The sequence below is a fragment of the Colias eurytheme genome, chromosome 16 (genome assembly GCF_061535395.1).
Source record: "Colias eurytheme isolate Ceu_HAF_F1 chromosome 16, ilColEury1 Martin Lab GWU primary, whole genome shotgun sequence".
Taxonomy (NCBI): Eukaryota; Metazoa; Arthropoda; class Insecta; order Lepidoptera; family Pieridae; genus Colias; species Colias eurytheme.
The window spans coordinates 3912653-3931688 of record NC_142995.1 but is presented as its reverse complement, the minus strand read 5'-3'; the positions used below and the strand labels follow the sequence as shown (position 1 = coordinate 3931688).

Sequence of the window (19036 nt, the reverse complement as noted above, 5' to 3'; positions counted from 1 at the left end):
TATAAGGGTTCATCAGAGTAAATAACATCTGACGACCAAAGCGAACGTGTTTCGATTCGCAATTTAAGGTCCAAGTAACAGGGTTCCGCAATTTATACCGTTGGTTGTTTTTTAACAAATAAACATAATCATTTATATGATTCGTATCTAATTGTATTCCTATTTTAACATGTACAATTGGTTATTAGTATAGTTACTTGTTTGTTTATGAATAGCAGCTGAAACGGAATCCGTAAAATTTATTTTATTTTTATATCCTTTGAACAGAGTATAATCATCTTCTAATAAAAATACTTATAAGTAATCATGAAGTAGGTAAACTTTACCGCTATTAACAACAACCTTTGTAAAGTAATGACTTGAAACAATAAACATTTCTAGTTTGACGAAGGCCGTACGATTCTTTCCAGAAGGTAACCTGAGACGACCGCTTTATTAATTTTTAACAGACTCCACAAAAGGCCCGGTAGCATGGGATATTTCATGACCGTCATCTTAAAACCAGATTATAAAGATTAAACTTTAATAAAATCAGACATATCGCTTTTCAAGATTTGTATCTTTATTTTGCGATGAAAAAACATTCTTACACGGATTATATTTTAACAACGGAATAATCACTTATAAATTATAATACCACAAGAGCTTCAAAATTATCGGGTATTTTCCGATAGGTTCGTTGCAAACAAATGAAGGAGTCAAGTTTTTAGTCAGGGTTAAAAAATCACGAGCGCGAAGCGCGAGTGATTTTTCCTGAAAAACTTGACGACTTTATTTGTTTGCAGGGAACCTTGAGGGAAATGCCAGATAATTTTGAAGCTCGTGTGGTATTCGGGGGATTATTTTTCCGTCCCAAATGTCGGCCAATAATTTCACAATTGAATTCAACCTGTCAGTTTGACGTCAACGACCAGAGAAAATTTTCAAAAAATTATCAGTATAATACCATGTAGGTTGTACCACGTGACGTCGAATGGTGCAATTCTATTGGTCGATATTTGGGTCGGAAAAATAATCCCTATTAATATATACGAATATTAAGAATAATGATATAACTTAGTACAGAACCTTTGTAGTTTGTAGTAGCAAATGTTGATCAATAATTTATACCAATTACCAGGTGCGTAATTTATGCGTACCTACCTATTTGATATAATAAAATTTTCCACGTAGACATTATTTAATTTATCATTTTCAACGTACAATAATGCTTCATATTTGAAGGGTGGTTCTTCAACATGATCCCCTTTATACCAGGCACGTGTCTAACATCCATTACTGTAATCAAAATCTTTAGAAACATGATTGGCTTTAATAAATTAACATCAATTGTTGTCCAAACGCATACTTTTAATTCATAGATACAATAATGAAACAATCGTACTCAATATTTTAAGAACATGTTATAATTTCTCGAATCAGATTCGCGGCTATAAACAATTTATGGACCATTAAATCACAAACTGACGGACAGAATCTCAGCGAAACGGTCTGATTATTATTTATACTTAATAAATATAACTCATCGTTGTTTACAAGCTACGAATAACCAAGTAAATTGAATTGCTTTATCCATTTAAAATATTATGTATTCAAAACACGATGATCTTTATAAAACTTAATCCGTACAATGTATCCGGGAAAGGTGACAGACACTTCCTCACACTTTCACACGTTTATGTTTATTATTGTTCTGTTTTACATGTGTGTGATTTTTTTATAATTGCTTCCAGATACGAAAAACACATGTTATAATGTCGCTGGATAAAACCGGTTCCATGTCCCGTTTTTGTCCAAAAATTTTCGGCTTCCGTATAATATGGATCAATTGTTTAGAAACATGTTTGTAAAATTTAATTCAATAACTTTCAATTTCCTATCCGTCACGCAAAAAAATAATACAATCCCAAATTCAACAGGTGCATTACGAATTCAAGTATACGAAAAGAAGCACGCAATGTCACCATCTATTGAATATAAAGTTGAATAGGCGGATTTGTCGTCGGATCCAGGGATTAGTGAGAGAGCTTAACAATTCCGCTAGACGGTAGATGTAAAATACCGTCATATGGTGAGAGTACATGTCTCGAAGAGTGTGGTTGATGGGCGCTATAAAAAACAAGCATCAGCGTCGAAAGACGTTAGGCCTGCGGAGATTGGTCGGGCGCGGGGCGGTAGGGGACGCGCCGTATTGATCTGCCGCTGGCTGCCACCCCCGCGGCCCCCGCGCCCCGCACCCCCGCCAGACTTTACAGAAGCACTTGCGACCCTCACCCCTGCCGCCCCACCAGGCTGACACCCCGGCGCAACGCAACCACACCCCTTTTTCATGCGAACATCGAGTCACGGGATTTTCCAATTCAATTTACCTAGCCGTCAATACCCACATAATAAATTAAATACTGAAAAAACTAAACGCGATTCAGGGGATGATAATGCGTAACCGACAGTTGTATACAACGATCGTTACGAATGCACGAAATGTTCTGAGAAATGCGCCGCAAGGATTTGTCCTGTGCGCGTTTTGTCAGAAAAAAAATTAAGAGCATACGACATGTTTGTTGCCATATAGAGTTGAGAGTTGAGTCGATTATTATGGGCACAATAAGCGAGGAGGCATTTTCGTAAGTTCATTGACTTTGGACAATGTGCTCGACGACTATTCAGCCCGCCCTTAGCATTTGTACGAAAAGATTGAATTCTCCAAACGTGGCACAGGGCCAAGCCAGGCCAGACCCCGTCTAGTACTACGTATGATTCATACAAATTCCTAGTAATGGGAGCCAATTTACTACGTTACTACTGCATTCACCCCTATTTGATAATCATAGCCATTATGGTTTTCCTGCTAAAGCGATGGAAAGCAAATACGTTATGTTGATGAACGACGGTGATAGTTTCAGGCGCAATGAGTCAATATTAGCAACTTATGCTGACTCATCAATGGAAGTTGACTTCGGAGTAAGAATATGTGCGTGACGCACACGCAGTGCGTAGTCATACTAAAAGAGCGTTCAATTGTTATGTAAAAAGATACATTTATTAAACCATCATAATTTCTTTCAACGATCGTGTGTAACCCGAACACAAATTGCTGGGTCCAAAGGATATTAATTTATTTTTAACAACTATCACGACCGATCTAATGCGTTATTAATGCCTTCACGAGACAAAGGGATAATTGTGAGCATTTATAGGAATAGTATGAATTCAAATGGACCCCTATGATCAATAAAGTCATATAACAATAGAAATAAATTAAATACCTAATGAAAAATGTCATAATCGATACGAAGTACACACATCATCCCATTAAAGCGAAGCAACGATAGGGGTACCGTACAGATCTAATCAATCGATTGTCAAATGTTTCAACTACAAAGAAATTGAAGCGATTAAACCATTACTACCAATAAAATAAGAAAATGATTAATAACTTTGCCTTCGAGATTAGAAAGGTCAATAGACAATCATTTTCTGGATCATTTTTACAAGCATAACATGGCAGCATATTAGGGATATGGCGAATCCGCCCACACAAAGTCAGAAGTCGTAGCAACAAGCAACTTGGTTGTCAAGTTCGCAAGAACATAACTTTCTAGTGACTCATAGGAAGAGAGCTATCTCGCGCAGACGTTCTCAATAAGGAAGAGGGTAATAAACAAATTCATCTCTCCCATCTTATGTGGCTTCGTAGCCCATTAAAATGCACAATACTGCACTTTATCCATAGAGACCGGCATCATTTCTCGAGGGGCAGACGCTAAATTTAGAACTTAAATAGGTACCAACAAAGAGCAGGATATAAACAATTAACGCGCTCTTTTGGTGCAACACTGAGTAAAACATCATTTATACATTATATCATCAGCGCAATAGATTTTCCTTTTCGTAATTTTTGCTATCTTTCTATAACCCTTTGCCTATAAATTTCTACGATACTAATTACTGTTCTTTTATAGATATAGTAAATCCCATAGAAATCTAAATAACAAGACACATAGAAGTGCTATAATGTTATAATTCGTATGAAAACCGCTGTCGCCAAAATCAACACATTCAAACCGAAAGCTAAACAGTACACACAAGTAAACTATGCCTTTTATTGGACAGCTTGATTTTAGTGAAAACTAACTTATCTATTAAATTAAGCTTTTGAATATGTATCCTAACGCACGAATTTACGGTTTATTTTAGAATAACATCCCTAAGTATATGAGACTTTTTGCTCCAATACGAACAAACGTGATAATAAGAATGGTCGACTGTGTCATTCATTGTTATTTCGATTACTATGGTGACACTCGTAATACTTGTAAATATTCTATAATTTTAAGGAAAAACGGCATTATTTCTAAAAAAAAATATTTTCCGATGAAATATTATTCCTTTATAAGTATAATTACAACTTGTGGAAGAATTTCCGCAATGGGAATTGCTGAAACACACCATGTATACACTCATACGTCTCCAGAGCAACTGAACAGTGACGAATGCACTGGTGATGTGCAAATCACCTGAGTGGCGACAAGGTCACGCACGCTTACGACTTCTAGTGTCTTGTTATTTAGATTTCTATGGTAAATCCCCAGGGATTAAAAAAATGACAGCCTCGAAGAATTTTAACTAAAGTTCTCATTGAAAACAATACTTTAAATACTACTTTGTATCGTAGTAGGTATATTATTAAGGATATCAAATTCAGTATCCTGTATCCATTGTTAGATAAACCATCGAAGAATAACTAAGTGAAATTAAATATTAATCATGTAATAATGCCCAATTGAACCATCTGTGAGACTGACCCGAGAGGAACAAAAAACGATCACGATTTTTTTTGTCTTGAGTTCATATATAATTAAGCAATCTCAGAAAAGAAAGCCACTCTGGTACAAGGGCGTGAGTACGTCGATTGTTCTCGGAAGACGCATTTCTGACACTGACTTGACCTAATTGAATATAATGGTGTTATTCACTGGCTGATCCCATGTTATATTACGAGAGTATATTACAGGCGGTCTTATAGAAAGTTTGAACGAAGCGTCCGGCGAGTCATAATAGGTTGGATTTCATATAACTGTTACATGTCATTAAATTAATAGCGCTATTAAATAGGGAATTCATGTGTGGATCTGTTGTGAACCTACAACAACGGACGATTGTTGAGATGTTCGGAAGAAAGAAAGAAACAATTGGTTTTTGTATTCAACATTTTCTTGCATATATCAAACAAAAATATGAATCCCTTAGATTATAATATCATATTTAACATAAAGTACCTTATTTGGTTGAATTGTACACACTTGCGTAATATGAAGTATAAGTACTGGGCAATATAAGTTTATTTTCAATCTTTCATGCACATCTTAAATCATATAGAAATCAGTTTTGATCTTTTTGCAGTCCGCAATGTAGTAATTTATTTTGAATTACTTGACGACTCGAATCCTTCATGAAATATTCATCCGATAAGATTTTGATTTAGATTCGACAGTGATAAATTACGTGCACGATGCACGCGAAAAGAAATGTATCGCTCGAAGCTAAAAATAACATTTGTGACTCTCACTTTCGCGTCGAGTCGATCTCGCCACGGACAATTGTAAAATCAAGTAAAGTGCAAGATAAGGAGCCAATATGTTTTGCAACAAGTACCGGTTCAAGGACAGTTCAGTTCATATTTTAGCGGCAGCTGTGGTCGCGGTCATTAACATAGTAAGTTGTCGATAAGCGTGCTATTTATAGCGCAAGCAGGGATGCGACTTGCGCCTGCCTCGCACCTCGTTCACACCTACGCACCAGCCATCCCTGCCGCTGCGAGCCCACCGCTCACCGCTCACGGCACTACCCGTAACCCGCCGGACATTATCTACAGGAAACGCACCATTACTGTCTACCGTTAGACTTCAACGCCGCTCCATACTAAATCAGTGCGAAAAAACACATGTGAAATACCCTTTAATTTTATTAAACCAACAATCGTCAGCGATCTTTCACAGTTAAGTGGCCGCTTTGTTAAGCTCGAAAGCATTAACAAGAAAAGTGGCAGATAACTCATGGGCCGTCGTAAGTAGCCTGTCGACGGATGGCATGATGCATTATCTGAAGCACTGAAACGATAAACGAACAAAGAACAATGCCGGTAAAGTATAAACTCCCTCTGTCGTGTTCCATTTTTAAATCCTTACATTTTAAATGGTACCTACCCAATATGGACATATTTTGTACATTGTAAGCAAATAAGATTCGCGGAATGAATTGAATGAGTGAAATACAATGCAAATTTTTAAATCGATGATACGACGGTCGTTAGAGTGTAAATCCGCTTAGGGCGCGTCACCCGGTGGCAGTTGGTGCAAGTGTGTGCAGAATTTTGAATCGGGTACATAAGCTGTGCAGTGAAACACGCCTCGGTAGGCAGATGTTAATGAAGCTGCCGCGGCCGCGACGAGAACAGGGACCCGTTTCACAACGCGTACAACGCACGAATATGATTTATCGAACATTAAACAGTATAACATTTACCAATGAACGCAATAGCATTTGTATTCTGCAGAAATAAATTATTATTGACCGGTATTTAACATGACAATATTTGGGAGGTGCCGGTATGTCTTCTAAAAAAATATACGTCGAAAAAATTATAGAACATACAATGAAGGTACATAATAAATGCAAAACTTACCAAGCTTTTACACGAATGACGACTTCACCCTCAGCCGGTGTCGGCTCTGGTTTCTTCAGAATTTTGACAGTCTTTAGACCGCCGAAGCCGGTTAGGACGACGGCGCGCATCTCCTTGGGTGGCGGGGTCTCCTTTTCCTTCTCCTCTGTGGCTTTCTCCGGGGTCTCTTCTGGGGGAGTTTCAGTGGTTCCATTCTCAGTTGGGGTCTTTTCGGGCGCTGCGGCCGCAGGGGTTTCCGTGCTTTCTGTCATGTCTGATTAGTTAAGTGTACGATCGAGTGTAGCGGGCAGCGTACGCGGTACGAATGAGGCGGAAGCCGGCCGGCGAGACAACGCGTCGCGAAACGAATGAGTAGGGAAGGGCGCAGCGCGCGCATCGAGGGTGCCGCGCGGCGAGGGGCGCGGGGCGCGGGGGCGCGTCAGCGGGGGCGCGGAGGCGCGGGCGCGGGGGCGTGGGGGCGTCGGGCGCGGGTGCTCGCCGAACAGGTGGCCGCCGCCGCGCCGCCCCGCTCACCCCTCACCCCTCCTATATTGCACTACACAGGACCTGGATTAACTTTATTACACCGTGGCCAACGAAAAACCATAGCCGCGAATCCTAGCCCCGACTCTCGAAGAAGTGCGTAATTCAACCCAAACGTGACTTGGCAACGGGATCGCCGTTACAAGGGCGCTCCAGTACAGAAAATGATACGATATTTGTACAATATCGTTTGTTATGTTAATAGTCCCAGTACAGCCGAACCTAGACCTGGATTGAGAATAATTTTAACTTTACTAATCGCATAGTTTGTGCAACTTGAGTAGCATTTCCGACAATGTTGCGACTTGTTGAATATTACGGCAGGTTTTGCAATGGCGAGATGGAGTCAGTGTTATTTTTACCTAAAATTGTAATTTCCTATTTACAAAATTTAATGCAGTATCGAGTAAACATGATGATGCATTTACTGTGCATCGATTATGACCTTCTCTTATGTTGATAACATAACATTGTTTGCGCAGTAGTGCGGCTGTTAACTATCAACGTGACCTTAATTAAAAAAATAAAAGCGATTTAAACTTATCAAACATAACGCAAGCACATTTTAGACCTACGCTTTATGCATACAATGTCAGATTGTAATACGTACTGTAATGTCGGCGCATTCAGCCGTCGCGGAAAGACGAGCAGACTCAACAGCTATTAATGGTAATAACAAGCCTGGACTGCTCATATGGATCTTTTTGCCTAAACAAATAGGTATAACCCACCTAAAACATTAAATCTTCAAACAATGCCTAAAAAAACAAACAATATAGGAAAAGAGAAATGAACTATTATAAGTTTCACTATGGGAAAATCACTTTATACTTACCTAAAACCTGCGATATTGAATATAAAAATTAAAAACCCGAACTCGTACGTCTCTTTTCCCAACGTCTAATGTAATTCAAGAGACACGCTTGCTTCTCTGGGATTTAGGATGAAATTCTTTTACTTTTTTCACTCAATCAATGTTCTGATTGTTTCTTTATTGAACAGCTATAACTCAAGTTGATAGGAAAGACTCAATTTTGATTCGAAGAGGATATTATAATTTAAAATTTGCAATAATTTCCATTTATTTCAAATTTTAAATTTGCAAAACATCAAAATCACAAGCCATCATTATTGGTAGTCAGAGTCTGGTGGCTAGAATCAACTGGACTACCTTACCACCTATCTATATTGATGGCGTCGTTGTGCCTTACCGAAAATCGGTTAAAAACTTGGGCTTATATATGGACGAAACTCTGTCATGGTCAGTGCAGTTAAAAAACATCAGTAAAAAAATATTTTGGACAGCATCTAGTTTAAGAAGGCTGCGCAATTTTTTGCCTATTCCCACCAAAGTTATGCTTGCTCAGACCTTAATGCTGCCCATTCTGGACTATGCTGATGTGTGTTTTTCCAACCTAACCCAGGAGCAACTCGATAAAATCGAACGTTTGCAGAACCTTGCCCTGCGTTTCGTTTTTGGGTTGAGAAAATTTGACCATGTCTCAGCATTTCGGAAGCAGCTTAAGTGGCTACCCATCCGCCACCGCCGCAATGCTCATGTCCTCTCGCTCCTATACTGCATACTATTTGATCCTCGTATTCCTTGCTATTTAAAAGATAACTTTGAATTTTTATCTGCCAGGAGTTTGAACCTACGTTCTAATGATAACCTAATGCTAAGTGTTCCTGTTCACTCAACTAAATTTTATAACGCTTCTTTTACTGTTAAAGCTGTGCAACTTTGGAATGATCTACCCACCAGCATTAGGAAAGCTCAATCGCTTGAGTCTTTTAAAAATATGGTAAAGAATCATTATTTGCAAACCTGCTAATTTTCTGTGCTGTTTTTCTTTTGCACGCCTCATAAGCGAAGCGTTGAGGTGGGTACTACTGTCACTTCGCGCAAAACATCTGATTTTTCAAACTTAAAATGTCTTTATGTATCATACATTGCACTTGTAAGATAATACATACACACACATATTAAGAAAAAACACTATTTTTAACGTTCATGATATTTTTGATGTCATTTTTGTTATTTAAACTAGTTAAAAAACAGTTTAAAAAAGTTCTGTCTTGGACGTCCGTGTGTCTGTATGTGCGGATCCTTTTTCTTGTTAACACGATAGCGACCGAAATACTTTACTAATCGAGTCTTTTTTTTTCTCTTACGCTTGAGTATGCTCAGGAATAGAACCCTTTCATTTTTCAGGGTCTGATTCGATGTGGTTTAATTGTTATTAAATAAACAAAAATAATAATTAATAAATATTTATTAAAAAAAATTATGAGGCGTGCACTTTTGGATTTTCCAAATTATTTGTGTTTTATTTTTAGTGTTTTTGATATTGTTTGTTTTTTTTGTTTATTTTGATTTGAATGTTTTTGTATTAATTTATTTGCTTTATGTGTACACTATCTTCCCATTTTTGCAACTGTATATTTCATGCTTGGTACTGGTTGCTTGGAAGAAATTGCTGTTTAGCAATAAAGCCGCCAATTGCTTCTGATATCCTTGTATTGTAAAATTAAAAATTTGTGTGCAATAAAGAATATATAACTATATATAACAAAATTTGATTTTAGATATAAAGTTTCCAGATCGCTATGTTAAGTCTTGACTTTATTTATGTATTTATTTTCAAATCAACAAAGCATTTCATTCATTAATTAATTTCATTCATTCAATAATTTGGCGCCCTTAAAACCCTGCCGCCCCTGGAATACGCTCCAAATTATATTTACGTATTCTCTCGCAAATACATCAAAGTCTACTAGGTACATATTATACAAAAAAACGAAACGTGTTTGTATTAACTATATAAAAATGTACATGTAAAGAAAGTAAATTTTTATTAGTCTAGTGTGCCTTAATTGTGTGCCAAATAGACGGTGCTGTTAGGAGCAATAACTGAATAACTCTGAATATTTGACCTGCAAAAAAATATAATTCAACGTAGCAAAAGTCGTGTGTCATACATACTAAGATAAACAAATTGAAGTTAATTTTATGAATATTAATGATTAAGAATATGTTTTGAGAAAAGAAAGACCTTCTACATGAACAATAAGTAGGTATAAAGTACATAGACAAACACACACACACCAAAAGTCAGACCTGTGTTTCAAATCCATACTAATATTATAAATGCGAAAGTAACTCTGTCTGTCTGTCTGTTACTCAATCACGCCTTAACTACTGAACCAATTTGCATGATATTTGGTATAGAGATATTTTGATAGGACATAGGCTACTTTTTTATCCCGGGAAATAGGATAGGTTTTATCCCGGAAATCCTACGGGAACGGGAACTATGCGGGTTTTTCTTTGACTGTGCGGGCGAAGCTGCGGGTGGAAAGCTAGTTATCAATAAACATCTTTATCAAATACTAGAGGTCCGCCCCGGCTTCGCCCGTGGTACATATTTCGCAATAAAAGGTAGCCTATGTCCTTTCTCGGGTATCAAAATATCTCCATACCAAATTTCCTGCAAATTGGTTCAGTAGTTTAGGCGTGATTGAGTAACAGACAGACAGACAGAGTTACTTTCGCATTTATAATATTAGTATGGATGATGCTGCAGCTTTGCAAATAATAAAGCATAGTTCATCTCATATTGATTTGTAATTTAAAAGAAAAATAACTTGCAACTACGTAGATGAAGTTATTTATAATAGAACATTGATTATTTAGTTACTGCGAGTGCCGTATAGCGCTCATCCTGCTCATAATCCTTTATTTTCAAACTGGCGACGCGTATGGAAAAATACATATACGTGATGAAACTTAATCATATGGATTATTAATTATGACCAATATTCATTGTACCAACTACCAACATATTAACCTCCCATTCTGAGTTATTGCAATTGTTATCGTCATTATGTGAAAACAAAAAAAAGCCTAGGTCTTATAAATTATCCTTATTAATTCCCACATAACTACTACCTGCTTTAGAACATACATTTAGTTTTTAGAATAAGAAAAATGTCAGTAATGTAAGAAAAATGATCTCGTCGTAACTCTACGCTTTATTTTATAATATGTACTATGTAGAATATTTTAAATATACATACCTACATAATAAATATTATTTAACGTGTTATATACAAATTAAGATTGAAGAGTTTTCACGGTATTGGTATATTTTCAAATATTCACCCTTCGTCGCTCAATTGTTCGTAGTTTTACTAATAAGGTCTAATTTGGCGTAATGAATGATCTAATTAACGATAATAAACTCGGAAAAATATGCATACAAGCATAAGCGCTATACTAGCAAACTATAGATATGTATATATAAATAAATTCCTAAATTAAAAATTGGCCTTAACAAAAGAAATAGCCTTACAGGCATAAATGTTCTTATACAAAATTAATGTGAAAATAACAGTTCAGTGAACGATCTTATTAAAGCTCTATTCAGCTTTAATACTGCTAATAAATTTTAATAGAAATGCTGTTTCTATAGAGATTTAATAATTTCCTTTCAAATTGTCTTTCAATATAGACATCTAATTTCTCATTTTACATCACGAAATTTAGAAAATGAATATTCATGTAAAGAGCTTTTGCTTTCATAGGCATTGTCCAATGTTATTCCTTTAGTATAAGCTAGCTACTAGTTATTATTCTGTGGTATAATTAAAAGGGTACCTACCCATAATCCATATAGGTATATGTTATAGGTAGTAGCACAGATACTATAAATGCTATGTAGTAGACACTAGACATACTTATGTAGGTACCCAACGTAGGATTGTCCATTAAGAATAGCGCTCATGAGTGTTCATTTTACTTAGCGCTCAGGTACCTACTCTTCCATACTGTGTCCATATAGGACGTAGGTATATACCTAGTCAAAGTATTTAACATACAGTGAATATGAAATTTACGTACAGCTTTTGATCCTAAGAAGTGACCGACTCTACCTGTAAAAGCTACATGTACCACTTCTTACATTTTACTGAATCCCAGAATAAATATCAACACAATATAGGTATAGAACAAAATCCGCGATAAGTTACAACAAACGAAACAAAATAAGGGAATCTTTTTTACGTAAAGAATCTCGGAAAAAATTCTCTTTCAAATACCCATAGACATCTAATTTAGTATCAATCACGAGCGTGGCCATTACAAGATTAGTTTCATTCGATAAAGCATTATTCGGCCCCCACATTTCTCTGTCGTTACTTAAACCAATTTGTCTTTATTCGTCGCCTCACTAAGTGAATACGGGCACTCTGTACTAGCTATTGTAAATCTTTTTTCGGAATCAATTTATATTTTATGGTAAAAACGTCAGTAGGTTAGTTATTGAACCATTTGCATTGTCGGCAACGGCAAGTAACATCAAATAATAAAAAGTCGAGTGTCGCTTAGGAAATATGTCTTCATTATTCAGAAAGCACGTAGCTCGCCCATAGACTTGATATCGGAAAAATCAATAAAAAAAGTCTCGCTAGCAGACCCAGATTGCTATCGATCGCAGATACGGCTGGGAAGTCCACAATGAGTTCCTGACTAAACAGGTAGGCGTAGAATATCGTTTAGTCACTAAACGATATTCTACGCCTTTTAGCCTAGACTTTTCTATTTGAAGTTGAACATGCAAAGTTGCGTGTCCTATTTTTATTAGTATCGGAATCTTGTAATAGGCGCATATCAGAACGAAGTTTAGTCATTAAAAAGTATGTACATTTTTTTAATTTGGTAAATAGTCGCTTTGAATAGGTTTAATGTTCAATTGAGATTCCCACGTAAAGAAATTTCCTCTGAATTGAAAATAGAACTCAGTACACAAAAGAAACAGGCATAAAATTTAATTTGCGTGTATAGGCTTTAAAGTAGGTCGTGAAAACCTAAAAGGGCAGATTAATTGGGACAACAATAAAAGCGAGATACGTATCCTACACGTAGGACTTTGTTAACATTTTAATTACAGTTGTTTGAAATAGAAATGTTTTACTTTAAGCAATGTTTCAGGAGTTTATATAGCGAGGGGAAGTACTACCTACGTATGAACGTATCTTTTTATATTTTCTGAGTATTACAGTAATTTTAAGTAATGACTAGAATATGTATTTGTAAACTTTTGTCAAATATGTTGCTTTAGTACCTACTTTTATTAGAACAGTCAGAGCTTGTGGCAAGAGTAAAAAATATGGACAGGATAATCTTGGTTCAACTTTATCGTTTCAGGTATGTATGTAACGACTAACGAACGTATGGATATTATATATGTATAACAAAAAAAACTTTAACTTATTTCAGTATTTTATTATTCTAAAATTATATTTACATAACTATCGAAAATTTCATATTCACTAAAATTTACACTCGACGACTAATCGTGTCGTGTCTATACTTTTTCATCCGCTACATTCCTCTGTAAGCTATTCGTATTTCCATACATTTCGATATCGTAATCGTCTCTATAGTCGTCGCAGAACTCTTTGATATCTTCGGGTCGCTCCTCGACGTCGTATTGGTCGTATAGCGGGGTCGTCACGTCACGTTCCTTTGATTTTTTGTGAAGTTTGTTTTGTAGAATCTGAAAGTGTGAAAGAAGTCGAAACCATAACTATAATAAACTAATTGAATATAAAATTAATAAAAAAAATTACTTATATCAATTTAAACCTTCTATTTAAATTAAAAATTATATTTCCGGGGCTTTTCATGAATAAATGCTATGTGAACTAGGGAAAAGCTTTCTTTGGTAAATATCTTATTTTAACACAATGCAGTCTACATCAAAAATCTCATTTTAATTGATAAATATGAATCATTATTTTTACAATTATAAAATATCTAAAAATAATAAACACAAAAGAACTTAAACCTATATTTATCTCAGATTCCCTTTTCTTAAATTCCCTCATCTTGCAAGAATGCTGATTGCTTAACTTGGAATATCGTAAAAATGTTACGATTTTTTGTACCTTCAATTGCGTTTGGGAGTAACGTTTTGTTCAATTGTATATAACAAAGATTTAATTCAATATCATTGCCAAAAAAAACAATAAAAATGTATTAGAGGGAGAACATCATAAACGATAATTCGTTTATTTTGTTCTTCACCATCATCTGCTATTTTTTCTATAGGAATAGAAATTAATTTTTTTGAGAAATAAGGCAAGGCATAATCATAAGGAGCAATGCAATGCTAATGATAATCTTCAAAATTACATCATTTTTCAGAATATTAAAATAGACTAGAGGAAATCTAATTCAACGATCTCATTCACGATTTATTAAAACTAACATTTCATTTATAAATAGCAACTAAATTCAGTGACTTCATATTTTGCGCAAAAAATGAAAAAATAACACCAATAGTACGGCATACTCAGAGCGAGACTTGACCCAGATTGGATAAATTCATTAAGCTGGAGGCTTTCAGCGTTCATTCCTTTTCATAAGTAGTTATTTTTATTATCCTTTTATTTAATAATAATAAACTAGACGAACTCTATTCATATTTTCTATAGCACTTACAAAACATGATTCATTTGAGTGATTCATATTTCATTTACTAGTATTTCTATTGTCACGGTTATTACGTTTGTATGCGGTCTTATCTATACTATTATATTGGAATATGTATAATAACATAAATTCTCGCTAATTGCGCATTGAAAGAATATGTTATTCTTAAAACAGATAAAAGCTGTAATCCCATTATATTTTCTGCATTTACAAAGAAACGCATCCATTCGCTGATGTACGAACTAGTAAAACGTTCCTAGTTACCACAATTCATAAACTATTTCTTGGAAAAAATATTACAAGAACAATCTATGGAATATAAAACTATAATCGAATCAGTGATGCAAAATAATTTCGTCATAAAATATATTTTTATGAGGGTACCAATTACGACAAACACCATTTTAATATCGTTTGCGTCTTATTCGTATCCTTAAACATTACGTATTATAAAAGGATGCGGAAAATAAGATCCACGTTTAAATTTTTTGCAAAAAAATCCAAGCTGATAAGATAAAAAATAAAAAAAACCCTTTGACGTGATTCAGCCTTGAAAAGTTCAACCATTATCAGTTTGGAATGCTTTCCGTAATAATCAGGACATAATATATTTTAATATTGAGGTCGATACGTAAACATAATGCCAATAAAATGCATTTTATTGCGTGATAACTCGATAATGAGGATACTTTGTATGTTTTCTTCGGGTTTCTTATATTCTACAATGTTTTAATATAATGGGTTACTGTCTTTTAGTTAGATACTTAATTTTTTTTATAACTTATAATGCATAGTACATACATTCAAATAAACATGTTTGGAAGTTGGTTTGAGATGTATAAGTGCGTACTTAAATAAGATATGACCGTGTTTTTTTTATTTAAGTAAATGATTAAAATATTTTTTCAAAAAAATGCTATGCCATCATCCTGCCATCAAAAAGTAAAACGTTATAGTGCTTCAGAAATATTTTCCTTTCTGACGTTAATTTCATAGTCTTTTGGAAGAAAAAATGTCTCTGAATAAATTTGTAACTTTTCAGTATACCCGGCGCGGCGAATGATGATCCCTATGACAGTTCGTCTTAGTGATTGCTCGTATGATGGGTCGTGTCGATACTTTACTATTTTATAGGCAAAGGCGTGGTTTGCATTCAGCCACGTCGATAAACATGTTTTTACAAATATTATAAAATGAATTTTTAACAAAAATTTTTAACGTCTATTATGTTGTTGTTGTATTAATTTAAGTTTTTTAGCATAGATTAAGTAGGTAAGTAAAATGAAAGTTTTCCAAAACATAAAAATGCGCCTCATCATTTTCACGTAATTTTTAACCCACCACACCACCAATAATACACCCACAGGGTATATTATTTTATCATGAAAATGGAAGCCCCCATTTAATTTGTCTAAAAAACTTTTATTATCATAGGTAAGTAAATTAACGCGAACGGTAATTAATTAATTAATTATGCTGCGATCTTATGTTCCATTCAATAGTAAATGAACTAAAGCTTAAGCATGGAAAAAATGTGAACTCGTTTCCATTATCGAAATTTGTTTATCGATACTTTCGCACTAGTCGATAAATGCCAACGATGTAAGTTTTGAAGGACGTAAACGTAAAGTCAGATTGATATAATTTCTCGTAAATGTTAAGAATTGTTATAATTCCAACGGAATATCATTGTTATGGCATAAAGCTACGTAAAAATTAATAAATGCCATTTTTAGACGCCTCCAATATGTTTCTAATTTAATGGTGACGCCATTACAAGTTTGTCTCTTGAAAATAACTGTCAGTGTCATAGGAATCATCATTCGCCGCGCCGGGTACTTATAGTTAATATCACGGTTTTTTTCATACTTTTTTACAGCCGACTATCTTACCATATTTATATTTAACAATCAAAGAAATTATATTTACCTGTCGTTTAAGCAGAAATTCGGCTAATTCTTGCTTCTGTTTCTTCAGATCTACATTAGAAGATGTCTCTTCAGATTTCCTGTAGGATATCACAGGCGAGTCTGAATCTAGGCTGGCCCAGGCATCCAATGTCCTTTTTCTAGCTGCTAGGAGTCTATAAGTATTTTTTTAATTTAAAATTACGACTGTGGTTGATATAATATTTTATGGAGCTGAAGTAGTATAAAAAGCTGATGTTTTTATTTGCACTACTTCCATTGGCTAGAAGCTGATGATCTAAGTAATTTTTTTTTAATTATTAATCAGTGTTTAAATATCCTTACCCTATTAATAAAATAAAAGCAAAAGTTGATTAGGTACCTAATAAAAGCAAATTCATAAATTAAAAAAACAGGAAACTGAAAGATTTTCTTTTATTAAAAAAAATGCTATCTAATGAATATTACCTGTTCATTATTTTCGTGTGATCAAGCCCGTAAATACTATTTGTCATATCTGGTATGGGATCATCGACAATTTCCTGTTCATCTTCCATTTTTTTAATAGTCGCCTGAAAAATAACATAGTTACGAAAACGTATGTCTGGTTGTCTGTATGATCTTACTGACAACATAGTAACTTTCACTAGCTGCTAGCATATCAATAAAAAGTTCCTTTGTTTGAGAACTGTAAAAAACATACTGCACAAAAATTTTGGACAAGTCCTTAAAACAATTCAAATACAACTGCTTTTTCCCTTAAAAAATCTATGTATGAAAAATTTTATTTTTCATACATACATGAAAAAATGCTATCCTAGATAATCTATATATCCTTACCTTCACATCAGGAGGTAGTTTCATATCTAATGTAAATTCCGACTTTAGGATTTGTCCGACATCCGTGGGAGTGTAATCGTCGCCATAATCAGCTTGAGCTAGGCGCCGATCCAGGTCTACAATCCGTGCTTCTTGCTTATCTAGAATAATATTCATACTTACAAATGTGGAATGAGTATTTTTTAACCCTTTTTTATGTAAAATTACATCACAATTTATTCATATTTTTTATACCCTCGTCTCATCCATCATTTCAACCGTTTAATTTAACATTATTTATTTATTATTTATATATATTTATATAGTTCATAGTTTACACTTTACAGTATGATTGACTTTATCTAATTATTTTTATAATACACCACTTATACATAAAATTAAATGTATTTAAACATCAAAATCAAACATATGAGTTTAAACTTTAGCAGACCCAAAAAAGCCCTTACCCTTAACAAAACCAATATATGGTATTTCTCCCATAAGTCGTAATGTAGATAATTCATGTCGGAGACGACCAGCTGTGTTCTTTAGTACCCTTTCTGTCTCATCATCAGTTGAGTTGCTTTTACACACCCAGAACACATTGACTGTCTTGAAATCTGGTGTCACTTGCACCTATGAAAAATACATTGTAGGTAATTTATTTCTTATAAGTGTGTCTGTTAATACCATTATTGTAACAGTGTGAAATTATAGACTTATTTAAGTCTCCCATAATAACTTTAATATGTAACAGATATAAATAAATAGTAATGAAGAAATTTATTATTGTCATATTATATGTATACTGTGTATTACCTTTACACATAAATAATTAATACATACAATCTATAAGAATTTTTTCAAAGAAAATCACTATCATTTAGGCCTGCGATATTTAGAAATAAATTTATCATTATTAACCTTTGAAATTTCAATACCACGACCCACAATATCCATAGAAACTGTACCAGTAGACATAATATCGGTGATATGCTTCATAAATAGCTTGTTCAATACAGCCATTCTGCGAACACCTCGATTATCGGGTTCTTTTGTGGTTTTTGTAAGACTTTTAAGACTAGGCAGCATATTCATATCTATTGACTGCGAAGGATACCATTGCCTGAAAACATAACCTCGTTAATTGTCTTTTATGCGTCTGTATAGAGTTCTTTTTTTCAATCACTTACCGTTTACCTTTAGGATTTAACATTTTACATAATTTCATCCCTTGCTTCTTAGTACTGTATAAAACACAAGAAGTATTGTAAAATCTACGGATCATATTTGCAGTTGTTGAATTTATAATATGAAATTCAATTTAAATGTATTTGATAGTTTACACAGTTGGCATGCAAATGATAAAGATTATTTAACTTTTAGGCAAAATGCCATTGCTTTGTATATAAACATTTGCCCAAAATAAATATAGCTAATTTTCAAAATTCGCAACCAAAATAAGCGTTTTTGACAAATAACATTTTAAACTTGACAACTTGACAAGTAATCAGCTGTTCTAAAATCTTTTAGAATATGTACTTTAAAAAAACTCAGTCGATACTGATCCAATGTGGATCCAATTAACGATTTATTAATATTTCTGTA

General features: G+C 34.4%; 2 protein-coding genes across 4 annotated transcripts in view; both read right to left on the bottom strand.

The window, feature by feature from the left end:
- The window catches only part of LOC149901708 (putative NADPH-dependent quinone oxidoreductase VAT1L), a 30330-nt gene extending 23282 nt beyond the window's left edge, over positions 1-7048 (bottom strand). The window contains exon 1 of one of the 2 annotated variants that reach the window (XM_090110589.1): positions 6686-7048. In XM_090110589.1, the coding sequence (XP_089966715.1) occupies positions 6686-6936 (251 nt within the window). In that variant the 5' untranslated portion in view covers positions 6937-7048. The remainder of the gene's footprint in view (positions 1-6685) is intronic. The other variant, XM_090110590.1, reaches the window with a different exon arrangement.
- A 6427-nt stretch (positions 7049-13475) lies between these two features.
- Positions 13476-18861, bottom strand: LOC149901707 (putative ribosome-binding factor A, mitochondrial). 2 transcript variants are annotated; one of them, XM_090110927.1, is made up of 7 exons: positions 18622-18861; positions 18353-18554; positions 17896-18064; positions 17450-17589; positions 17078-17181; positions 16632-16785; positions 13476-13764 (listed from the first exon to the last, which is right to left on the bottom strand). In XM_090110927.1, exons 1-7 carry the CDS (start codon positions 18714-18716, stop codon positions 13573-13575), a joined length of 1056 nt encoding a protein of 351 aa, XP_089967053.1. In that variant the 5' UTR covers positions 18717-18861; the 3' UTR covers positions 13476-13572. The 2 variants fall into 2 exon arrangements, with proteins under 2 accessions (XP_089967053.1, XP_089967054.1); XM_090110928.1 differs by having other exon boundaries at positions 18629-18859.
- Positions 18862-19036: the final 175 nt, after the last annotated feature.